The sequence below is a fragment of the Enhydra lutris genome, unplaced genomic scaffold (assembly GCF_002288905.1).
Source record: "Enhydra lutris kenyoni isolate GAN:26980312 unplaced genomic scaffold, ASM228890v2 scaffoldscaffold49, whole genome shotgun sequence".
Lineage (NCBI taxonomy): Eukaryota > Metazoa > Chordata > Mammalia > Carnivora > Mustelidae > Enhydra > Enhydra lutris.
Window position 1 is genome coordinate 9,820,145 of NW_019154133.1, and position 22,457 is coordinate 9,842,601.

The window sequence follows — 22,457 nt, forward strand, 5'->3', positions numbered from 1 at the left end:
TAGATCTAGCTTGTCCTCAGTATAACATGCGGCTGCCTCGAGGTCATTGATCACTCCAAATGTTTAAATATCCTCGGAGCAACCATCATAACTAGGTTCATGCTCTCCTAGCACTTCCTCTGTCAGATCTCACATGCATCTCTTTTTTACATTTTATTTTTTTTATGAACTAACACAACGTATTTATGTACCAAGCATTTTCCCAGCTTTTCAACATAAAATAGCTAATATTTACAGCAGCATATCCCAAAAGTAATATACATACCTGGAGTAATTCTAGAGATTTATGTAAAACAGATATGAAATTTTATACTTTAATAGTTACATATTTGCTTAATTATATAAGAATGACTTACATATCAAATTTGGTTTTTCACAGACATTGCTAAACATGAAGCAGAGTTACAAAGAATTTAAAGTTGACTCTTTTTCCACCCATTTTGCCCATCCCCCCATCCTTTTATTTTGAACACCCTGTGATGTGGGGCCTGATTTGCTTTATTCCTGGAGGTTAAGAGCCTGGCCCTTGCTGGTCTAATTTTCTCCCTCCTAATCATTCATTCTCACATTGAGAGGACTACAGTAATACAGTTTAGAGGTAGTCAGTCTGCCTTTGCTTGAAACCTGGTTCCACCTGAACAATTGCTTAACCTCTCTGTTCTTCAGTTTCCTCAGCTGTAAAATGGAAATAATAAGATTTATGTAAGGATTATTGTAAGGATTAGATGAGTTGCTGTTTGTGCAATGCTGGCATATATAGTAAGTTAAACGTTAGCTGTGCTTACTCCCTCAGTTCACAGCTATTTCTGGACTCTTTAAGTGCTAATTACCATGCCAGTTACAAGACAGTATGACTACAGTGACTAAGACTCCCTTTTTCCTTGTGTATGAGCAGAAATCAGTCCCTTTATAGTCTTCCTAGAACACTGCTCCCAGAATAGCTTGTGAATCATTTACTCTAAACTATTTGCTTTAGTAAAGAAATTATATGGTCTGATAGAGGGTTCACAGACATTTGCAGGGGAGTCCTGTCCTTCTTAAACTTGGGAAGTAAAAGAATATACTTATTTTGATTTTATTAGAATTACATTTTGATAAAACAAGAGTCAAACGACAACTAAGATTATAAGTTTAGCTCTTCATCTAGTTGACTTCATCGTAAGTTCACCAGCACTAAAGTGTTCAGTTTCTGGCCAGAATTTCTTACGCATGTATGGGATGACTTTGCTTCCTGAGAGATTACCATGGTCCTTCTCCTGTCAGTCTTGATCACTCTCCTGCTTTGGCATTCTCAGAGTCTTAAAATCTCAAATTACACTGCAGATTTCTCCTGTCTTGGAGAAGTGTCATCCTCTTCATATAAGGTTGTAGAGTCTTATTTGCAAGCCTTTTCTTTCCTTCTCTTGTGTGACTTTTTCAGGAGAATAACAAAAAGAATAATAGGTTAAATTTACTCAAGATGCATTCTCACTGTACTCCCATGTAGGTCTCAGATTTTCGGAATTCTCTGTGTTGCTTCCTCAAAAACTTCTGGAACCTTTTACACAATAGGTTTGAATGGCTTTTTTGATTTTGCTTGACATCCTATCTTATTAAGAATATGTGGAAGGGTTTCTCCAAATCACTAATGGCAGCAAGAGATTTTTTACTGTATTGAATTTACTACTTGTCTACATACTCCATTTTAAAACAAAAATAAAACTATTTTATGTCTGATCTTTTTTATATCCAAGTAAGTTCTGTATGTTGCGTTTCAATAGTCTAATGTAATAGAATAATCTTAATATCATGCCCAGTATTTTTCACCCTTGTTTGCTTGCATGCCTTTTCTCTCTCTCTTTTTCTCATCTCGCCTCTCACTGAGGTGGAAATGAGTAACTTCAACTGGTTTACTGTTCTCTTTTACCTTTGGGTTAGGTTTAGAATCTTAGGCAGTTTTAGACCATATAATTATCTCAGGTATTATTCTTACCATGGCCTACTGCTCTTCTTAGTTTGGCGTTTCGTGGGAGGTTATTATTCATTAATTTCCCAGGCTTTTCCTTGGCTTCAGTTAGCACAACCTTGACCCACTTGCTTTCTTTATTTCCTTATTATTTGTTGACATTCTCACATTCTCTGGTCAAGATGCACTTCTTCAAAGATAAAAGAGTTACTGGCCTCCTACACTGTAGTTGACTGGCGGGTCATAAAATAGTCCTCAGAGATAGAACACAGCACCAAACATATATATAAATGTCTTTAAAGACCCAAGATAAAGAATTATAGTTAAACTAACATTGTTCATTATTTTTGCATTAGATTTATTTAAGGTTTATTTAGTTGGTTTTTACTGATTTTCGTAATATCTGAACTTACCAATGTATCTTCTGAACATTGCCTGATATTTTTAAGTACGTTGGCTTCTTGAATGATTGATGAACCAAATGTTAGTTTTCCTAAAGAGCATGAAGTGGTCTCCCTGGGATGGTATGAGCACTGACAGGGAATGCCCCCAAGCATGGGAATTGAAAGGCTAGAGATCTGCTAGCATAACTGCAGCTCTTTCCTGGACCTCCCCAGGCAGACATAATACTGAGGAGCTAGAGACATGGTCCCTAAGTTATTAACAGGGAATAACAAAAAGCACAAGAGGAGCTCAAGCATGCTAGAGACATTGTGGGATGTTTAAGAAGGATGATGGATTAGTGGCCAAGGAAGAAAGAAGGCAAACTATTACGATTTCCTATTATAATCTGATACAGTGTGTAGTTTTTCCAGGTTTATGTGGCCAGTGAAGGATTGAACTGGCCCTCCAACCCAAGATTATATGCTTTCAAAGATAGTGCTTTTTTATACTGTACTATGCTAACTCATGTAAACATCTACTCTTTGGAAATAGTAAGATACCATGACAGACTCATTTAAGTCTCCTTAAAAACTATTTCGCACATAGGAGAGAATTTGCAGTGTGGCTAAAATGCATTCTCAGGCGCCTGGGTGGCTCAGTGGGTTAAATCCTCTGCTTTCAACTCAGGTCATGATCCCGGGATCCTGGGATCCAGCCCCACGTTGGGCTCTCTGCTCAGCAGGGAGCCTGCTTCCACCTCTCTCTCTCTGTCTACTTACGATCTCTGCCTGTCAAATAAATAAGTAAAATCTTTAAAAAAATGCATTCTCTTAGTCAAATTCTTTTTTTTTTTAAGATTTTATTTATTTATTTATTTATTTTTTAAAGATTTTATCCATTTATTTGACAGAGATCACAAGTAGGCAGAGAGAGAGAGAGAGGAGGAAGCAGGCTCCCTGACAGGCAGAGAGCCCGATGCGGGGCTCGATCCCAGGACCCTGAGATCATGACCTGAGCCGAAAGCAGAGGCTTTAACCCACTGAGCCACCCAGACGCCCCAAGATTTTATTTATTGATTTGAGACAGAGAGAGAGAGTGTGTGTGCATGTAGGGGGAAGAGCAGGAGGAAAGGGAGAGAGAGAATCTCAAGCAGATTCCACACTGAGCATGGAGCCCAGCATAGGGCTCAGTCTCGGTGACACTGAGATCATGACCTGAGCCAAAATCGAGAGTTGGATGCTTAACTGACTAACCCCCCAGCCACCCCTTATTCATATTTTTAATAGGAATTATAATGAAGGGTTAGAACTGTTAGCCTTTCATACTAAGTATTACTCAACCTTTTTCCGTGTATGATAGTCAGACTGCATATCAGCAGTATTGTCTTACTTGCTGCCATGATTGTGCTTCAGGTACAGGTATTTTGCCTGAAGCAAAAATAAAGTAGTTTTGGTGTTCTCAACTTAGCGTACATCCTGGAATAAGACACAGTCGACACTAACTTATTGATGAAAAGCATACCTCTATTATCTACAGGAAAAGGAGGACATGGATAATTGCAGTACATGTAGTATTCCCCAGAGGATTTGTGCAGGAAAAAAAAAATTACTTAACATTACCTCTAAATAATTGTAATTAAAGGTAGAAGAGTTTTCTAAAAGTCCCAGGTACTCTTTTGTTTTAGCAAAAGTTACTTTTTATACTGCAAAAGGATTCAGGTAGTTAATTAGGTCCTTTTTCCCATTTCTTTGAAAAGTAGTTTGAAGTCAGACGATGGTACTGGCTCCAAATGATCTGTATAATTCCAATAAATCATCTGGTGTGGATTATAATAAAATGTCAAAGTGTATTACCAAGAGCAGAAGATATATTTAAGATCCTTAAAAGATTATTATCAATAATCTGATACTACTTGTATTGCTTGAATCTATCTGACAGCATATTTCCATGTGGCAGGTCCAGCTAATAAATTATATTTCTACTTTGAGCTTCTATGGAAGTCACTCCAAATTCTGCATTTTTAAAAAAATGATTGTGGGAATATGAAACAAATGGTTATCCATTTATTTTATCCATTTGTTTAATTTTTATTGCAAGTGAGAGGATAAAATATATTTTATAAAATAATTGATTAAATGTATTTATTCCTTGGTATACATGTTTAGATGTTTAATTGAAATTTTTATGATGTGTCGAAGCCAGCATTTTCTTACAGAAATTCAACTCAAGATCTAGTATTGGGCAACAGTGGGAAAATGGGATTTAGTATGAAAATATTTGCTTTATGTAAACCTTTTTATGAATGTAGCTAATGCATAAGTGAAGTCAAGCTGTAAAAACAATTAGCTGGGAAAATGCCAAGTTAAGTTTTTTTATATCCCACTGAATATCTGTTAACTACACATTATTGTTATTATTAAACTATATGCAAATGTACAACTAGATTCACTTAGGTTCAGGTAAAAAAGGCTAAGTACTAGAAATATGCAATAAGTATAATTACCATTTACATCTCCAAACAAAGCACATTAATCTTTCTGCAGTACCGCTGATGTAATGTCTCCTTACTTTGGGGAGTATTTGAAGTGGGCAAGCATCCAAAGTTGATAGTGAATTCTGATCAGCAAAGGCACTGGAATAGATGTCTGGGTTGGACATTGTAACAAAGCAAACAATTTCTAAAGCTCTTGGAAGATTCTACACAGTCATCCACTGGAATCTCTTATTCTAGACATTACAAAATTAATTTATTCAAAAAGCCTATGAAACTTCTTCTAAAAATACAATCTGATATGTTTGTATTTTTTTAAAGGCATATACTTTTGAGCTAAGTTAATGAGGAACAAGAAAATGTAAAATATTTTCTGGAACCAATTTCAGAAACCATTTTGTTGTTTAAAGCACTTGAGAGATTCTCTCTACTAGTTTTTCACAGAACATTCTCTGCCCTTAACCAAAGATGATCTGTTGATAGAATTGAATAATGAGAATCTTCTTACAAGTCAAAGAAAAAATGAGCCATATTTCCTATAATTTCCTCAAAATTTTTTACCTTTTAGCCTTCCACACCTATAATTTTCTTATATTTTTAAGAATCTGCTGTTAGACTACTAGCATGTAGTATTTAGTGAATACATATTGAAAACTTAAAATTGTATTTCTTTAAAACATTTTACTAATGTTTTTGAGGTGGAGAGTGCACTTCAAATGCACATATACACATATATATCTATTTGAAAATACACAGATATAATGTGATATTTATGAAAAATACAGTAATTTTTTTCTGCTTGGCCACTTGAATAAGATTCAGAAAGTTGATATAGACAAAAATCTTTCCTATCACTGATGAGTCTTAGAGAACTAAGTCCTCTTACTTGAAGTGCTTATATCTAGTAGTTGGAACTTAAATCCAATTGATATTTTCCTCTATTCACATCCTCTTTTAGTGCTTATTTACTCCCAAGTTTATAAAAAGTACTTAATATACATTTTTAATTGTATTTTTTTTAATGTTAAGTAATCTTTATTACATTCAAGATAAAAAGCTACTAGCAGATTAAGCAAGTAACCTGTAGAATACAGACTCTTAACTAAGGCATAATGCCTGAAACAGCATATCCCAAGGTGTGTTTCATAGGATACTCATGGTAGTTCACTAAACAGGGCACTTTGTTACCAAAAATATTTAGGAACTATATAGTATATTTTTCTCTTGAAGACATTACAATACAAATAAAGCCTGTGAGAAGGCAAATTCAATTTAGTTATCTTATACCCATATTAATAGATACCATGAAAATTATTTATTTATCCAGCACAGGAAGTTTGAGAAGGAATAACAAAATAAGTCTGAGGGAGGAAAATGAATGCAGAAATAGCTTAATTAGAAAACAGAAGAAGAGTAGAAAAAATATGCAGAATCCAATATCTTGTACTTAGGAAAAACCAATAAAATACTTAAATATGTAATCTAATTAAATGTAATCTAATCAAATCAAGCAAATGTGAATGCAGTGCATAAATATACAAAATACAGTCTGATGATGAGAGAGGCCTGACACACAGGAAATGAAAATTCTCATAAAGGACTATTTTGTTCAACTCATGGAAATATAAACAACCAAAAAAGATCCATTGCTATAGAACTAAAAGGACAAGTTTTCATTTAGCTAGTTACTATTAGTTCCCCCTACCACCCTGAAGGAAAGTACTTGGGCTAGATGGTATCACAGAGAAATTTTACTGAACCTTTGAAAAATAGGAAACACATTATTTTGGGCAATCAAAACTAGTCTTACTGTCTAGCTCAACAATGCCAGGTAAAAAAAAACAAGAAGGACTAGAGCTTCATATCAGTATTATTTATAAAATATCAATGGAAAAAATCCTGATTGAAATACTGGCAAACAGAATTTGGCAATTCATTGAAAGAAAAACTAGCATAACCAAGTGGGGTTTATTCCAGGAATGCAAAATTGTTTCACTATTCGAAAATAGGTTGATAAAGAACACCTTATTAAGAGGTGAAAAGTAAAAATTGTTAACTACACAGACACTGAAAAGATACTTAAAAATTCATCTCGACTTTGAAAACCCAATATATTATGAAAATGGCTATATGCGGTCTCCACAGGGCCTTGGCACTTGCTGTCCCATTTGCTTAGAACATTTTTTTCCCCCTCCAGGCATCCGTATGCCAGGAATTCTCACTCCATTTACCTTTTTATTCAAACACCACTTCCTAAAGGATCTCTTATTACTGTTTCTTACTCTGCTGTACTTTTCTTTTAACCCATCTTACAGTTGATACTGTTTTTATTCATTGATTGATTGTCTCCTGAGGGCAGTCCACCATCCCAAGGGACTAAAACAGTCCATGGAATGAATTAGGCCCTTAATAAATATTCATTGCATTAATTTAATTCACATACCCCTTGGCACTCAAACAAGGGCAAGAAGAAGAGCAGGTCATTAATTTCCAAGAGCGCAAAAGGGAGGGGTGCTTCATGTTCCCTTGTCCCTGCCCTGCCTGCCCTCTTCTTCCCCCCGCTGGATAGGCTAATTTCTGGGAGTCTGCCAAAAATGTAAATAGGAATATGTGAGATCACCTAGGAAGACTGTTTTGTCTATGAGAAGATTGACCTCTAGGGAGGATCAACATTTTTTTTAATTGAGGCAAAATTCACAATAACGAAATTTACCACTTTTACTATTTTAAAGTATACAATTCTGTATGCTGTGAATTACTGCATTCACATTGTTGTACAGCGATCACCACTATCTAATTCCAGAACATTTCATCACCCCTAAAAGAAACTTAACAGTTACTCTCCATTTTCTCCCTTCCCAGCCCCTGGCAACCACTAATCTACTTTTGTCTCTGTGGATTTCCCTGTTCTAGACATTTCATCTAAATGGAATTATTCAATATGTAGCCTTTTATGTCTGGCTTTCACTTAGCATACGTTTTTCCGAGTTCATCCACATTATACTGGGTATCAGTACTTTATTGCTGTGTATGGATATACTGTAGTTTATCTATTCATCAGTTGCTGGACCTTTGGTTTATTTCCACTTTTTGGCTATTATGAGTAATTCTGTGAACATTTGTGTACATATTTTTGTTTAAGTGCCTTTTAATATTTTTTGAGAGAGAGAGAGTGGCGGGGAGGGACGGGGGAAAAAGAGAGAGAGACTCTCAAGTATGCTCCAGGACCTGAGGAAAAATCAAGAGTCAGACACTTAACCAACTGAGCCCCCCAGACACCCCTCAGTGCCTTTTAAAATTTTTATATATATATAAAATTATATATATGTGTGTGTGTGTGTATATATATATATATATGAATGAATGGGGTTGTTGGGTCATATGGTAGTTCTATTTAACGTTTTAAGGAAGTGCCAGACTGTTTTCCACAGTGGCCGCCTGACTATGGCCATCCTAGGGGCTGTGTGGTAGTATGTCATTGTGCTTTTGGTCTGTAGTTCCCTAATGGAACATCAACATTTAAGCACGGGCTACAAAAATGTTAAGAGAGGAGACAAAGAATGAGAGAGAGGAGTAAGACTGTAGCCAACATGTTCTCCTGGACTTATAATGCTCCCAAGAATTCTCTTTGGTAATCAATATGACCTTTGGTTTCTTTTTTAAAAAATAGTATTTATATATTTATTTATTTGAGAGAGAGAAAGAGCACAAGTGAGGTGAAAGGCAGAGGGAGAAGCAGACTCCCCACCCAGTACAGGACTTGATCCCAGAACCCTGGGATCATGACCTGAGCAAAAGGCAGATGCTTAACTGACTGAGCCACCCAGGTGCTCTATGACCGATGGTTTCTTATGTCTACTTTGGCTTAAATGCCAAGTCTAGCATGACCTTTCCATAGTTTATAGTTAGTATCTCTGCAGTTTATGATGCTCATTTATGTAGTTCATCCATAGACAGCACAGTGTAGAGGTTAAGATCATGGGCTCTGGAGTGAGACTGCTTGGGTTTAAATGTTAGCTCAAGGAGGGGTGGCCTTCGGCAAGTTAAGTATCTCTTTCTCATTTCCTGTGTGTAAAATGAAGTTGGGCTTATCATGGTGACTGCGATTGGTATGCAGTGCTTGGAATAGTGCCTGACACATCATGAGTGCTTTGTATGTTTTTGTTGTAATTGTCATAATGGTGATGCTGATGTTGATGATGGTGATGATGATTTATCTAGGTATCCATTTAGGAAAGGTGCAAGGGGGCGCCTGGGTGGCTCAGTGGGTTGGGCCGCTGCCTTCGGCTCGGGTCATGATCCCAGGTCCTGGGTTCGAGCCCCGCGTCGGGCTTTCTGCTCAGCGGGGAGCCTGCTTCCTCCTCTCTCTCTGCCTGCCTCTCTGCCTACTTGTGATTTCTCTCTGTCAAATAAATAAATAAAATCTTTAAAAAAAAAAAAAAGGAAAGGTGCAAGGATAGGTTTATGCTGGATCAAAGTGTAGGATTGAGAGTGGTGATTGTGTATTTACAAAGTGGGGCTCTTTGATAACATGCTATGTTTTCCATAGTTTTATTGTGGTACTAGTATCAGTGACACAGTACAGATTATTTACTCTTGTGGATTATAGTCTATACACAGTCAGTCTACTAATTTATCAAATTTACATTTGGAACACAGATTTAGATGTGTTATTTGGATGGGGACTAGACTTTTTCAGTTAATTTTTTCCTCCTCCTCCTCCTCCTCCTCCTTCTCTGCCTTCTCCTACTCTCCCTTCTCCTCTCCCCCCCCTTCCTCCTCCTCCTCCTCCTCCTTCTTCTTCTTCTTCTCTTCCTCCTCCTCCTCCTCTTTCTTCTTTTTGGTTTATACTCTGGTATAACCATATTATTTTTAAAAATTTTAAATTATGAAAGATATCATCATTTATAATTCCATCACTTCAGTGCATCCTATCCTAATTTCTAGTACATATCTTTTTGTATTTTCCCCTGGGCATTTTAAACATAATTATAATAATTCTACAAACAGAATAGACTATCCCTACCCTCCTTTAAAGCTTATTTTCAGCTGCCCTATGAATCTTTTTTAATAGGTCCTAATTTTTGAAATTCCTCAACACTTAACATTTAGATCCCATAAAAGATCTATTTCCAAAATTTATAGATGTGAATAGAGAAAGAACCCTCTCCTATCTAGACATTTTATATACATACAAACTTGAAAGTGTGCCAAGGACTATTTTATAGCTTTATGATAAAACCTATTATTTTTCTATAGCAAGTAAAAAGAATGCTCAGCAGTGCCAAAATGTGTACAAAGAGTCAAAAATAATCAACATATCATTTGAATTCTAAGTTTTGGCCTTGAGAGGTCTTTAAATATAGATTCTGCAAATACTTTACAGATAAGTCAACAGAGATAGAGAGATTAAGTGACATTTCTGTTTTCAGTCAATGTTAGAAATAAACACAGAAATCCAAAGGTTCTCCTTACTAGATGAGAAGATAACTTGTTCATATATTTTAGTACATAAACCTGTAGAGGAGATATGAATGCTTAAGCTGGGTTAAGATTTATGAATAATGCTATCAAATAAAGTGAGGCAATTATTTTTCAATTTTTAAAAGTTCTCATGTTATTTGGAATATGTCTTTTTCACCTTGTAAAAATGATAACTTAAGAAAGTGGTGATGTTAGAGAATAAGGCAGTCACCGAATGGTAGGGAGGACACATGGCTTTTAGTTGTTCAGAAACTCATACAAAGGGAGTCTGCAAAGAGTGCATTACTGAAGTAACTTTAGGGAGGATGGCAAGGATAGATGGTATGGAAACCTGTTCTAACTGAAAATCAAATAGAAGTATAAAAATATATACATTCTTATAAGAATACTTACATAAGAATGTAAAATCTTCCCTTAACTCAAAAATCAAGACTGTATAAGGAGTGTCAGGTGTTAATTCAAAGGAACCAAATATATATCCTTTCTTTATTGCTGTATTGACTTGTTATGTCTTGAAGATAGGCCAAATCTAAAGACCTTTTTTTTTGGATCTGAAGAAAGGGAAGATTTGATTTTATTTTATTTGAAATTTTGTTTATCTTTTGTAAGACTTCCAGTGGACAGAAGGCAAAGAGGAATGGGAGGGGAAAAGGCCTTAAAAACAGCCTTTATAAAATTTAGTCTATAAGCAGTGTGGCACCCGATGCCCATTATTCTGACTTTTCACCGAATGATAAGTTACTCACTTGTGTCTCTTTTTTGATCCTGTTTGGCTTGACATACCATAAAAACATAGGATTTCATTATGGAGCTCTCGTTGTTTCAGCAGCTATTAAATAAAATGCCTCTGAGGTCTATCAGTGAACCTTGGGTTTAGAAAGAACTCTTGCTTCAGGTTCTTTAGCCTTCCAAGGACATAGCCCATTTAATAAACACATGGGAATACAAAAATAGAAGAGGATAAAGCAGATTTTTAGGAAACAACTTTAAAGTTTCCTGAGCTCTGAAGTTAAAAGACTTCAGTTTGACTCCTCACACCTATGTTGGGGACATTTGTTACCTCTTATGGTGACCATGGGGACATCTGTCTCACCCGGTTGCTGTGAGGTTAAATAAGAGAGAGAGATAGACCACGTGCTATAGGAATGTACGTGGTCCCTTGCTTGTGTGGAGGTTGAGGTCATCCTCAAATCACCTAAGTTGTAGTGAACACTGGTTCTTAGACTTTTAGTATGAAAGACTCCCCAGGGAATCTTACTAAGGTAAAGGTTCTTGTTCTGTCCCCAGAGCAGGATTCAGCAGATCAGGGGTGGAGCACAGGAATACACATTTTTAATAAGCACTGGGGATAATTCTGATGAGTGGGATCACACTTTGCAAAATACATTTTGGAGGTTGTGGTAGAAGCCCTTTGAACCTGAAATTCTAATAGCCGGGATGGGTAAGTTTTCATGGCCCATCTTTTAACAGTAGTCTCTGGAAATGTAAACGTTGTCCACAAAATTCCCATTGAGAAAAATCATTCAAGGATAACAATGTAAGATTAGGTAAATACCTGTTAATTTTTAGAAATATGAATATCACTTTTTAAAAGTACTTTACCAAAAATGAGCTTAATGTTTGAAATAAATATAGAGAAGAACTTCTCTTTAGCATGCATCAACCTTCAACAAACTTTGAGTATTTCTTTAGCAAAGGAAACAAATATTTAGAGACCAGGACCTAATATCCAAAGATGTTATCATCTCTCCTATAGTTGAGTCTGGGTGCCATTATTGAGGGTACTCTGGCTAATCTTAATTGTCATGATGATGTGAGGTGATGTGGTATATTGGGTGATAAACCACATGGGGTAAATATCAAGAATCATTGTTAAGTTAGAGGATGGAATGAAACTAGAACAAAACAAGTCAGGCATTTGGTCTTGGTATTTCCTGTTGTTAGAGCTAGAATAGTTTACGTTTTCTGTGAAAATGCAACAAACCTAATTTTTCCTCTGATAGTTATACAGTATAATACACACATACATATGTGCCCACATGCATACACATATGCATACATAGAGCCGTATTTGAGGGCTAAAAAGGAAGAGGCCCCAAGGGCTCTTTAGTATGCAATTAATATTTTTGTCAGAAAATCAGCAGATTGTTTCAGTATGGCTATGTGTTATGACATCATATTCCAGTAAAGTCATAATGAACAGAAATTTTGTTTGTCTCTGTGGCAAACCAAAATGAGTTTTGTAATTGTCAGCAGGCCTTAGTGATTATAGTGGCGCCCACTCCCTCTACTGTAGTTAAAGGTCTGTTAGCATTCCAGTTGTGGGCCTCTGTTTTCAGAAGTGTATAATTAATTGTAAACATTTGCTCTATGGTGAAAGCTTGCCATAGAAGATCTTAGTACGGGAGTAAATTTTTGATTTCAGGTTGTCTGTTTTAAAGTTTTATAGTGTAACAAGTTTAAAATATGCACAGAATTCTGTGTAGGAGGAAAATTGAATTTTGTGGTATACAAATGAAGATAACCTGCATTTATTGTATTAGTCTGTTAATATATCTGCATTAAGGGGATCTAAAATAATAGGAAAGTGTGCTTCAGGAATGCAGTAGGAAGTTGTGCACCTCAGTATACTACTTATTGTAATCAAAGAGCAAAACAGCTTGTGGTTTTTAATGCTTTTTTAGTTTTTGCATATTAAAAGTCTTTAACCATAAGTGAGGTTTTTCTTCCTTTAACTTTTTTATATTTGCCTATTAAAAATGAGAACATATGACGTAATAAAAATACATTTAAAATACTTTATCTTAAAACAAAGTAATAGTAACTGTGGGCCAAGAAAGTTGACTTTAAAATTTAAAACAGTGACTGTTTCTTTTTTTCATACTCTGGATTTCTCCACGAGGTTTGACACTGTTGATTTCCCTGACATTGTGCGGTAATTTCTTTTCTAACTCTGACCCTCTTTCATCTCCTTCACTGCCGTCTATTATTTCCCCTGCCTTTTGATCATGGGCCTCAATCAGATCCCAGCCTTAGGCTCTCTTTTTTGGTTCCTTTACACTTACCCTTTCCAGGTGCTTACCCACTCACATGGTTTCAATTACTGCCTCCCAAATCTGCATCTTCAGTGCTGATGTACCTTTCTAGTCCTTTACCTTCTGTAAACCTTCCCTAATTAGTCCCATCTGCCTGATAAATTCTTGTACGATGGGCTGTGTCCAGTTTATCTTAGAGTGAATATGGAACATTGCTCTTTGGTTGTCTAGTAATCATCCAGAACTCAGTAGGACTTCAGTTAGACTTCTCTTTGCTTGGAAGAGACATTTTTCAGCACGAGTGATTTTAACGTAATTTTTTGGCATTACATTGTAAATCCATTATTGCATCAAAGTTGATCCTTTTTAGTTTTGTTAATTTCCCAATTCAGTGTCTTAATTCTCAGTCATCATTTTACTTGACCTGTGAGTATAATTTGACACAGTTGAGCACTCTCTTCTCCTAGAAAAACTTTTTCCCCTCTGGTTTTTAGGAAGGACACTGTACTTGCCTGGTTTTTCTCCTATTATTCCTTCCCACAGAGTTCTCACTGTCTTGTGACTTTTAAGATTTAATTTATTTTTGCGAGAGAGAATGAGTATGAGTATGAGTATGAGCTGGCAGAGGAAGAAGCAGACTCCCCACTGAGCAAGGAGTCTGATGTGGGACTTGACCCTGGGACCCTGGGATCATGACCTGAGCCAAAGGCAGACACTTAACTGACTAAGCCACCTAGGTGCCCCTGTCTGTGGCCCTAGCTTACATATATATTGATGATTCCCAAATTTTATATTCATTTTTGACCTCTTTCCTGGAATCCAGACTCAGAAATTGGACTATTCATTTGATATCTCCACTTGGATGTCTAAACAAGCTGAATAATTTAACACTTCCAAACCAGAGCTGTTGATACCCATGCCCAATAATCAAATCCTTCTGCAGTCTTCACCAGTTCATTGTATGCATACTCTGTCTTCCACTTGCTCAGCTCAGAAACCCTGGGGTCATCCTCGACTCCTCTCATTTTCCGTAACTAATCCTTGGGTAAACCCTATCAGTTCTGCTTTTTTGTTTGTTTGTTTGTTTAAAGATTTTATTTAGAGAGAGAGTGCAGATGCACAGGGGTGGGCATGGGCAGAGGGAGAGGGAGTGAGAGGATCTGGAACAGACTCCCTGATGAGCACAGAGACCAACGAGGGGCTCAGTCCCATGACCCTGAGATCATGACCTGAGCAGAAATCAAGAGTCTGATGCTCAATCAACTGAGCCACCCAGACAGCCTCCCACTATCAGCTCTACTTTTGAAATTCATTCAGAATCCAACTGCTTCTCATTGCTTGCACTGCTGCCACCCTAGTACCGGCCCCTGTTGCTTTTCTCCTATATTATTATAATAGTCTCCTGATAGATCTCCTTGCTTCCATTATCATTTGCCTGCAGTCTGTTATCAACATAATCGTCAGGTGATCCTTCCAGAATGCAAGTGAGATATGTCGCTTCTCTTCCAAACCTTCTAGTGGCTGGTCATTTCACTCAGGGCAAAAGTCAAATCCCTACAATAATTTCTAAGTAAGGCCCTATGGTATCTGGCTACTTCTTTTCATTTCTTAACTTTTCTTTCCTTATCCCTCCACTGTAGCCATTTAGGCATCTTCTGAATTACTTGAATGTGCTTGGCACACTGCTGCCCCAGGGCCTTTGCACTTGCTGTTTTCTCTGTCTCAAGTGCACTGTTCCAGATATCTGGGTGGCTTCCTTCCTCATTTATTTTAGGCCTTTACACAGTTGCCATCTTCTCAGTGAGACCCTCCCTGGTCACCCTGTCTAAAACCCACCTCCCTGACAGTTCTGACCTTTCCTTTTTCTGTTTAACTTAGATCTCTAACATACTAGATATTCTGCATATTACCTTATATATTATGTGTCTTACCCAGTACAATGTGTTTTTGTTCATTGTCATATTCCCTTGTCATAAAGAATGTCCTCCATAAGTAATTGTTGAATTAATTGTATTACATATCCTCTTAATTTTTTCTTAATTTCTTCTAGTTCTTTCTTCATTCAGCCCTTTTTTCCCCTTCATATTTACATCACTGCTGCTTTCTAGTTGTAACTCCATCAGTTGTTGGACACAAACCTGCTAAAAATGTTTTCTTTAAATATATTTTATTATGATATTGCTTACCTGCTTAAGAATTGGCTTATGTTCCCATTCTCTCTTATGTTCATTCTGATCTTCTTGTTACTTGGCAAAGGACTTATTCCTTTGGAATGGAGTAGTAGCTCCATCTCTCTTCCCCTCCTATGTCTAGCCATAACTGTCTTCTGCTGAATTCACTGTCCTCTGCATGTTGTCCCCTAAGTGGGCTTACCAGTTTCCTGCCTCTGTTGTGGCCCCCTTCAGCACCAGACCACTTGGCTCACATCTCTCAAGATCTGGCTGAAAACCTCTATTAAAAGTTTTTTGTGATATAATTGAATAATTTCTATTATATTGTATTTAATATTGTTTTCTATAATGTGCTTTTCATGGAGAAATATGTCTACAGCTATATTGACTCATATTTTGTCTTTTATAAATACATTCATGAGGTTAATACTTGGCTAGGGTGAGTAAGAGAGTATATAGTACCTTATGTGGTTGCTATCATTTTCAAGAAAACAAATCTTACTCATGATTACAGAATGGCTTTACTGAACTAACATTAATATTTTTATTTTCTTATCTTAGGTATCATTGCCCAATGCCCAAGATCTTTTATGTTCAGCTGACTGTAGGAAATAATGAATTTTTTGGGGAAGGAAAGACTCGACAAGCTGCTAGACACAATGCTGCAATGAAAGCCCTTCAAGCACTGCAGAATGAACCTATTCCGGAAAAGTCACCTCAGGTATGTTGCTGCTACATGTGACAGTCTCTTCCTTGTAGTTCCCCAGTGAGATTATTGACAAGACAAGAAAATGTGTTTTTAAACATAAAAGAAATAATCTCTTCTGATAGGAAAGAATATTAGAGTGGTGACCTGCTATGATTTCCTTCTCAGATCACCTGTCTACTGTACCAGACTCATGTGTTCCTGCTAGGATGACCTTAACCTTTGAGAACTTTGGTCCACCTATGGATTTTACTTCTCAGGCAGCATAGTATTTGGGGATGTGAATAAGCTTGAGAAGTTGCATTCATTTACCCTTCATTTAATGCTATGTTTATTGAGCATAGGTTACATTGTGTTCATTTAGAATCAAGGAGTTTCAAGTGGAAGATATTTTCATAGATTTGTTTCAGTCCTATTTTATTTTACAGACCAGGGTATCAAGGCTGATGTTGAGTAATTGCACCCATTCCCATGGCTTTAGCAGCCTTCTCTATTGATTGCAAAATAGTATCTTTGGCTCAGACATGTCTTATAAGTCACATCATTTTTGAGCTCTCCACTTAGTTATTGCAAACTGTTCTGTTCAACCTCTACGTTTCCCCTGCCCTCAAACCTCTTGTCCGCCCCCTTTGAGATTCATCTTAGTTAATGGCTGACTTAAGTATTTTTCTGCTTGTAGACTTTCATTATAACTCTTAATCTGTTTGCTTATCTGTTTTCACACTAAGTCATAAGTTTCTTGGCAGTAGGAATACTGTCTCTTGATCTTTTTATCTCTAATACTCTGGATTCAATATATATGAATCTCTTCAGAATTATGTGTTCAAGAAGGGGATAACCAAATTGATGTCAGAGCCAGACATAGAGCTCCAAAATCCTGATTTGCATCCCATAAGCTTTCTATAATTTGGTCTTCACAGAAGATTAAGAAGCATATTAGAATATCAGGGAAAGTGTTGTGTGTCTGTGTGGATGGGGGATAGACAGAGAATTGAGTCTGGGGACGTAGTATGAATTCAAATTAGTATATGGTTAAGTAAAAGATTTCCACACTCAGCATTTATCCTTCCACTTGGAGCAAAAAACAAAAAAAATGAAAAACAAAAACCCCTAAAAATTAAATTACAAAAAAGTGTCTCAGCAAAGCCCACCACTGCTGTTGTTATATGGATAGGAACCCACAAGATACAGTCTCTGGTTTCTTGTTTCTTACTGTATTTTAAATAGGCATCTTAATTGTAAATATATGTAGAGTTTGTTACAAAGCGAAGATTCATCGTCATACTATTTTTTGTGATTTAGAATGGCGAATCAGGAAAAGAAATGGATGATGACAAAGATGCGAATAAATCTGAGATCAGCTTAGTGTTTGAAATTGCTCTGAAGCGAAATATGCCCGTCAGTTTTGAGGTATGTGCTCAGTAGTGATCTTTCATTTCTCTCCCCTGTTCCTCACTATTTAAAATAAGCAAACAAATTAATCAGCCGGCATACTAGTATCCTGAAAGAGTTAATGTGCTTCCTTATGTTCAAATCGTGTAGCATGAAATCATATAGACCCTGGGAAAAATAGAACTACTATAATATCATGGATTTCTGCTGATCTCTTTGGCTTTTCTGTATTAAATAATTTGTATATATGATATTTTAATTTTCATCATAAAATTTATTTTGTGAGTATAAGGTAATTTGTAGTAAGGTTTGGTGTTTTTAATAGGATTAAATTGAAAGTATTCAAGTTAATAGTGACATATATATATTAACTACTAAATTCTTCTAAATTTGTGGAACCAGAATAGGTTTAAATTTAACTTTTACTAATAAATCACTAGGAAGTAATTAAGCAGGTCTCTACAACCAGATAAACATGTCACAAAATGTTTACAAAATGTGAAATTTAAAAGGGAAAATTTTTAAATTATTATAATAACCTCCTTTATTAAGAGGTCACTAATTTTATAACTCAAATATCTAGAAAATAGGCAAAACCCAGGAGATAAGCTGAAATGGTTATGGAGTATCCTTCAAATTATGGATGTTCATTGACTAGAAAGCTCCCACATTTTATTTACTGCCAAGATCAACTGACCTTGACTGAGAACCTGTCCTTAGACACAGTTCTCCTCAGTTGGCTTATCTGATCTCTCACCCTATGGCAGATTAAAAGTAGCAAAATGAGGAAGGCAGGGATGGAATGTACCAAGAAATGATGGGGGAGATATAGAAAACCTACCAAAAGTAATTACATATACTCAAAAGTTATTGAACATGGGCCTTTTAAAGGCTACAATGAATAGGAACAGTTTTATAAGTCTTAGAAGTCCTTGGAAGCATTAATATAGTATAGAATATTTAGTTTTCATAATGACGATCTAATGTGAGTAATACAAGGTCAGATATTTAGTATTCTGTCAAGTTTGTTAAGCACATACTTTTTTTTTTAATTGAAGGGGCTGTCCATCAAAGTAATTAAAATAAACAGTTTTGGTGTTTCAGCTAGTAAACTGAAATTAAATAGGAAGTATGATTATCATAAATTTTCTTATCCCCAGTAGTGTTGGATTATTGAGATAATAATAATCCAACATTATTGAATTAATCCAATTGAATACAATCCAACTGTGTTGTTTTGTATCCTGTGTTGTTTCCCTTTTCCTTTCCTAATTGGTATCTAATATTAGAAGACAGAATTTTAATATAAAGTTAAATGGTAAACTGTTTAACTAGGGTATCTTTTATAGGTCAGGATTTTGAAGGAGACTAAAGTTCTGAGCATTTGGGTTTTGGAAGGCATCTATCCTCCAAAAGCTGGCATAGTTTAAAGAATACAGAATGTTTAGGAACATTCACAGCTATTCCATTTCTAAGATAGGTATTTTTTTATGATATGTCTACTTCCCTTTTTAAGATGTTGCAGAAAGTAAACATTCCTTTCTATAAAACAGCCTTTGAGGACTCCATCAAAAATAGGTTATTTTTACCCATAAGTTATTTTTGAGAGCCTTCCACATGAAGGATGCTTTATGGGCTAGAGAACCCCAGGAAGAAGTAGTCTTGTACTTCATAACTTATTATAGGGAAGAAATTAGAGATGTACACTGTTAAATACAAATTATTGTTTTGGATGGTCTGTGTATGTAATCCAATATGGTGTGTTTTATATTCTTAATTTTCTGTTCCGTAAGAAACTGGGTCACCATAATTAGAATTGCCTATTTTAAGCTAGTAAAACACAAATTTTGACTATGAATTGAATATATTTATTTGTTTTTTTTCTTTCGACTTCAGTTCATTAAGCATCATAAGTATCATAAGTGAATGTGCCTATATAATTATCTATATAACTTTATTAAAGAAATCTATAATTTTGGCATAATTCTTTATAATTTAAATTTTGATTATGATATGAACATTTTAAAAAGATTCATGCGATGAGAACATTTCTTAAGTGCCTATATGAAATATTTTACTTATATTTAATAGGTTATTAAAGAAAGTGGACCACCGCATATGAAAAGCTTTGTTACTCGGGTGTCAGTGGGAGAGTTCTCTGCAGAAGGAGAGGGAAATAGCAAAAAACTTTCCAAGAAGCGCGCTGCCACCACCGTCCTCCAGGAGCTTAAGAAACTTCCGCCTCTTCCTGTGGTTGAAAAGCCAAAATTATTTTTTAAAAAACGCCCTAAAACAATAGTAAAGGTAAGTGTGTGCTTGTGAACACTGGTTAGTTTCGCTATATCAGTATGATGGTAACTCTAGATAAAAGTTTTTCTGTGGGGCAGGCACCTACACCTGTGGATTCTATGCAGCCCCAGAGTCAAGGGAGGCCCTGGACTGTAAATTAATAACTATTCTGTGTTGCTTTTAGACACTGGACACCTGCGTTTGTTCATTAAACAATCATACCTTCCATATTTATTGTTCTCTATGGTTTTTAAAGATACTTTCTCATTCATGATCACCTTTAGTGTGCTTCTCATCAGGACTGTGCAAGATAGATGACGTTACCCCTTTTGCATAACTAAGGTTTTGTGAAGCACGTCCAAGGACTTTGCTCACTCTGACTCACCTGGGGCTTCAGAGCAACTTGAACTACTCTGATTTCCAGTCCTGTGTTCTTTCCGCATGCTAGTCTGTGCTATAGTGACTTCTCGGGATATCCTGAAATGGTGGTAGGTTACAGGGTAATAATCGCGTGAATGATACCAGTGCCGGTGAGAGCAGCCGCAGCTAGTGCGCATAAAGCACTGTGTGTCCCAACATTTCATGTGCTGTATCACATTTAATCCTCATAGCAGCCCTGTGAGGTAAGTGGTAGTGTTTTGTTTCTATTCTTTCAGTCACGTATACCTTGCCAAAGAAGAAAACAGAGCACGCATTTTTCAGGATGTTGTAACTCTTTCTTTTACTAGAGCAGATTTTTTGTTGTTGTTTACACCACCACCACCAAAAAGCAAAAAAGGAATGAGATGATTTCAGCACTGAGTACGGGACGCTGCCTGTGAGTGCTCAGTATGTAGGTGGTGCATGAGCTCGAGTTCCATTCACAGAAGGCCCTCAGCTGCTAGCGTGTCAGTTGCCAAGTCAGTGTCACTTAGCGAACTTCTGGTTAGGCTCTACAGATCAAGGATTACAAAAATGAAGCAGGGTTAACCCTTGAACAACATGTGTCCATTTATATGCAGATTTTCCCTGTAACTACGGTATGGTAAATGTATTTTCTTTTCCTTATAATACATGTAGCATACATAACACATAGAATATGTGTTAATTCACTGTTTTAAGTTATTAGTGAGGCTTCTGATCAACTGTAGGTTATTAGTATTTAAGTTTTGGGGGAATCAAAACAAAAAGAAGTTATATATGGATTTTTGACTGAGAGGGGCATAGGTGTTTGCTCCCCCACATTGTTCAGGGATCAACTGTACATTTTCTCTTTGATGAACCTCTTTTGTTTAGATTGTACAATGGTACAACTACAGTATTTTTATAGACTTTCTGCCTTTTGCACCTTTGTTTAATTTAAAGATACATGCATATGTATTTACATAAATATATAAACGTGTGTTCCTCTTATTTTTTTAAAAAAAGATTTTATCTGATAGAGAGAGTACACAAGCAGAGGGAGTGACAGGCAGAGGGAGAGGGAGAAGCGGCTCCCTATTGACCAAGGAGCCTGATGCAGGGCTTGATCCCAGGATGCTGGGATCATGACCTGAGCTGAAGGCAGACACTTAACGGACTGAGCCACCCAGGCACCCCGTACATGTGTTCTTCTTAATGAATACTATCATTATCTCCCTGAGAAGGTGTGGGTTATGTGTTCCCTGAAATAGCATTCTACCTTATATGTAAGGTAGACGAAAAATAATGCCAAATAGATCCATATGTCCTGAGTCCTGCTGGTTCTGAGGGCTGGCTTTCATTCCTATCATGTGGTTAGGGAGTAGGATGTGGCTTTAAGAACATAACGTTTGGAATCAGTTTTGAGTGTGAATCCCTGTGACCTGAGTAAGTTTACCTAACTTTTATAGTCTTATATTTCTTTATTTATGAAAGTAGGAATAATAATTGAACTTGCTTCATAGGATTGTTACGTGTTAACTGAATTACACACAGAATGCATTAGTAATTATTATTAAATATTTATTAATGATATAAATTATAAGTGCTCAATAAAGATTAACTATTGTTATTTCATATGTAACTCTGTCTATTCACATTTTATGTGTATGTAAATATATCCATGGTCTATTTTCTTCAATGTTTTTTAAATAATTTTTGTAGAAATACAAAGTAGAAATGCAATGAAATATTAGTGTCAGGTGTACAATTTACCGACTCAACACTCTACATATTACTGAGTATTAGGTCACTATTTGTCACTTCATTATAACACTATTATTGACTATATTTTCTATGCTATACTTTTCATCTTTGTAACTTATTTATTTTGTAACTGGAAGTTTTTAGCTCTTAATCCCTGTCACCTATTTCACCAATTCCCCTTCCCTCTGCCAACCATCAGTTTGTTCTCTGTATTAGTGAGTCTGTTTTGGTTTCTTGTTTGTCTTAAGTCATTTTATATATAAAATCTTTAGCTTTTCCATGATGGAAGAACACTGCTCTGTATCAGAATGGCAGCACAAAACTGGTCACAATAATTTCCAACTAATTTATTAAACTAAATTGAATCTTTTTTAAGATTTTACTTATTTATTTGTCAGGAAGAGAGAGAGAGATC

General features: G+C 36.1%; 1 protein-coding gene across 2 annotated transcripts in view; it reads left to right on the top strand.

Moving 5' to 3' along the window:
- The window catches only part of LOC111156774 (staufen double-stranded RNA binding protein 2), a 318,514-nt gene that overhangs the window by 108,448 nt on the left and 187,609 nt on the right, over positions 1–22,457 (top strand). For both annotated transcript variants that reach the window (XM_022517840.1, XM_022517841.1), the window contains 3 exons: positions 16,072–16,231; positions 17,519–17,626; positions 19,700–19,912. In XM_022517840.1, the coding sequence (XP_022373548.1) occupies positions 16,072–16,231; positions 17,519–17,626; positions 19,700–19,912 (481 nt within the window). The remainder of the gene's footprint in view (positions 1–16,071; positions 16,232–17,518; positions 17,627–19,699; positions 19,913–22,457) is intronic.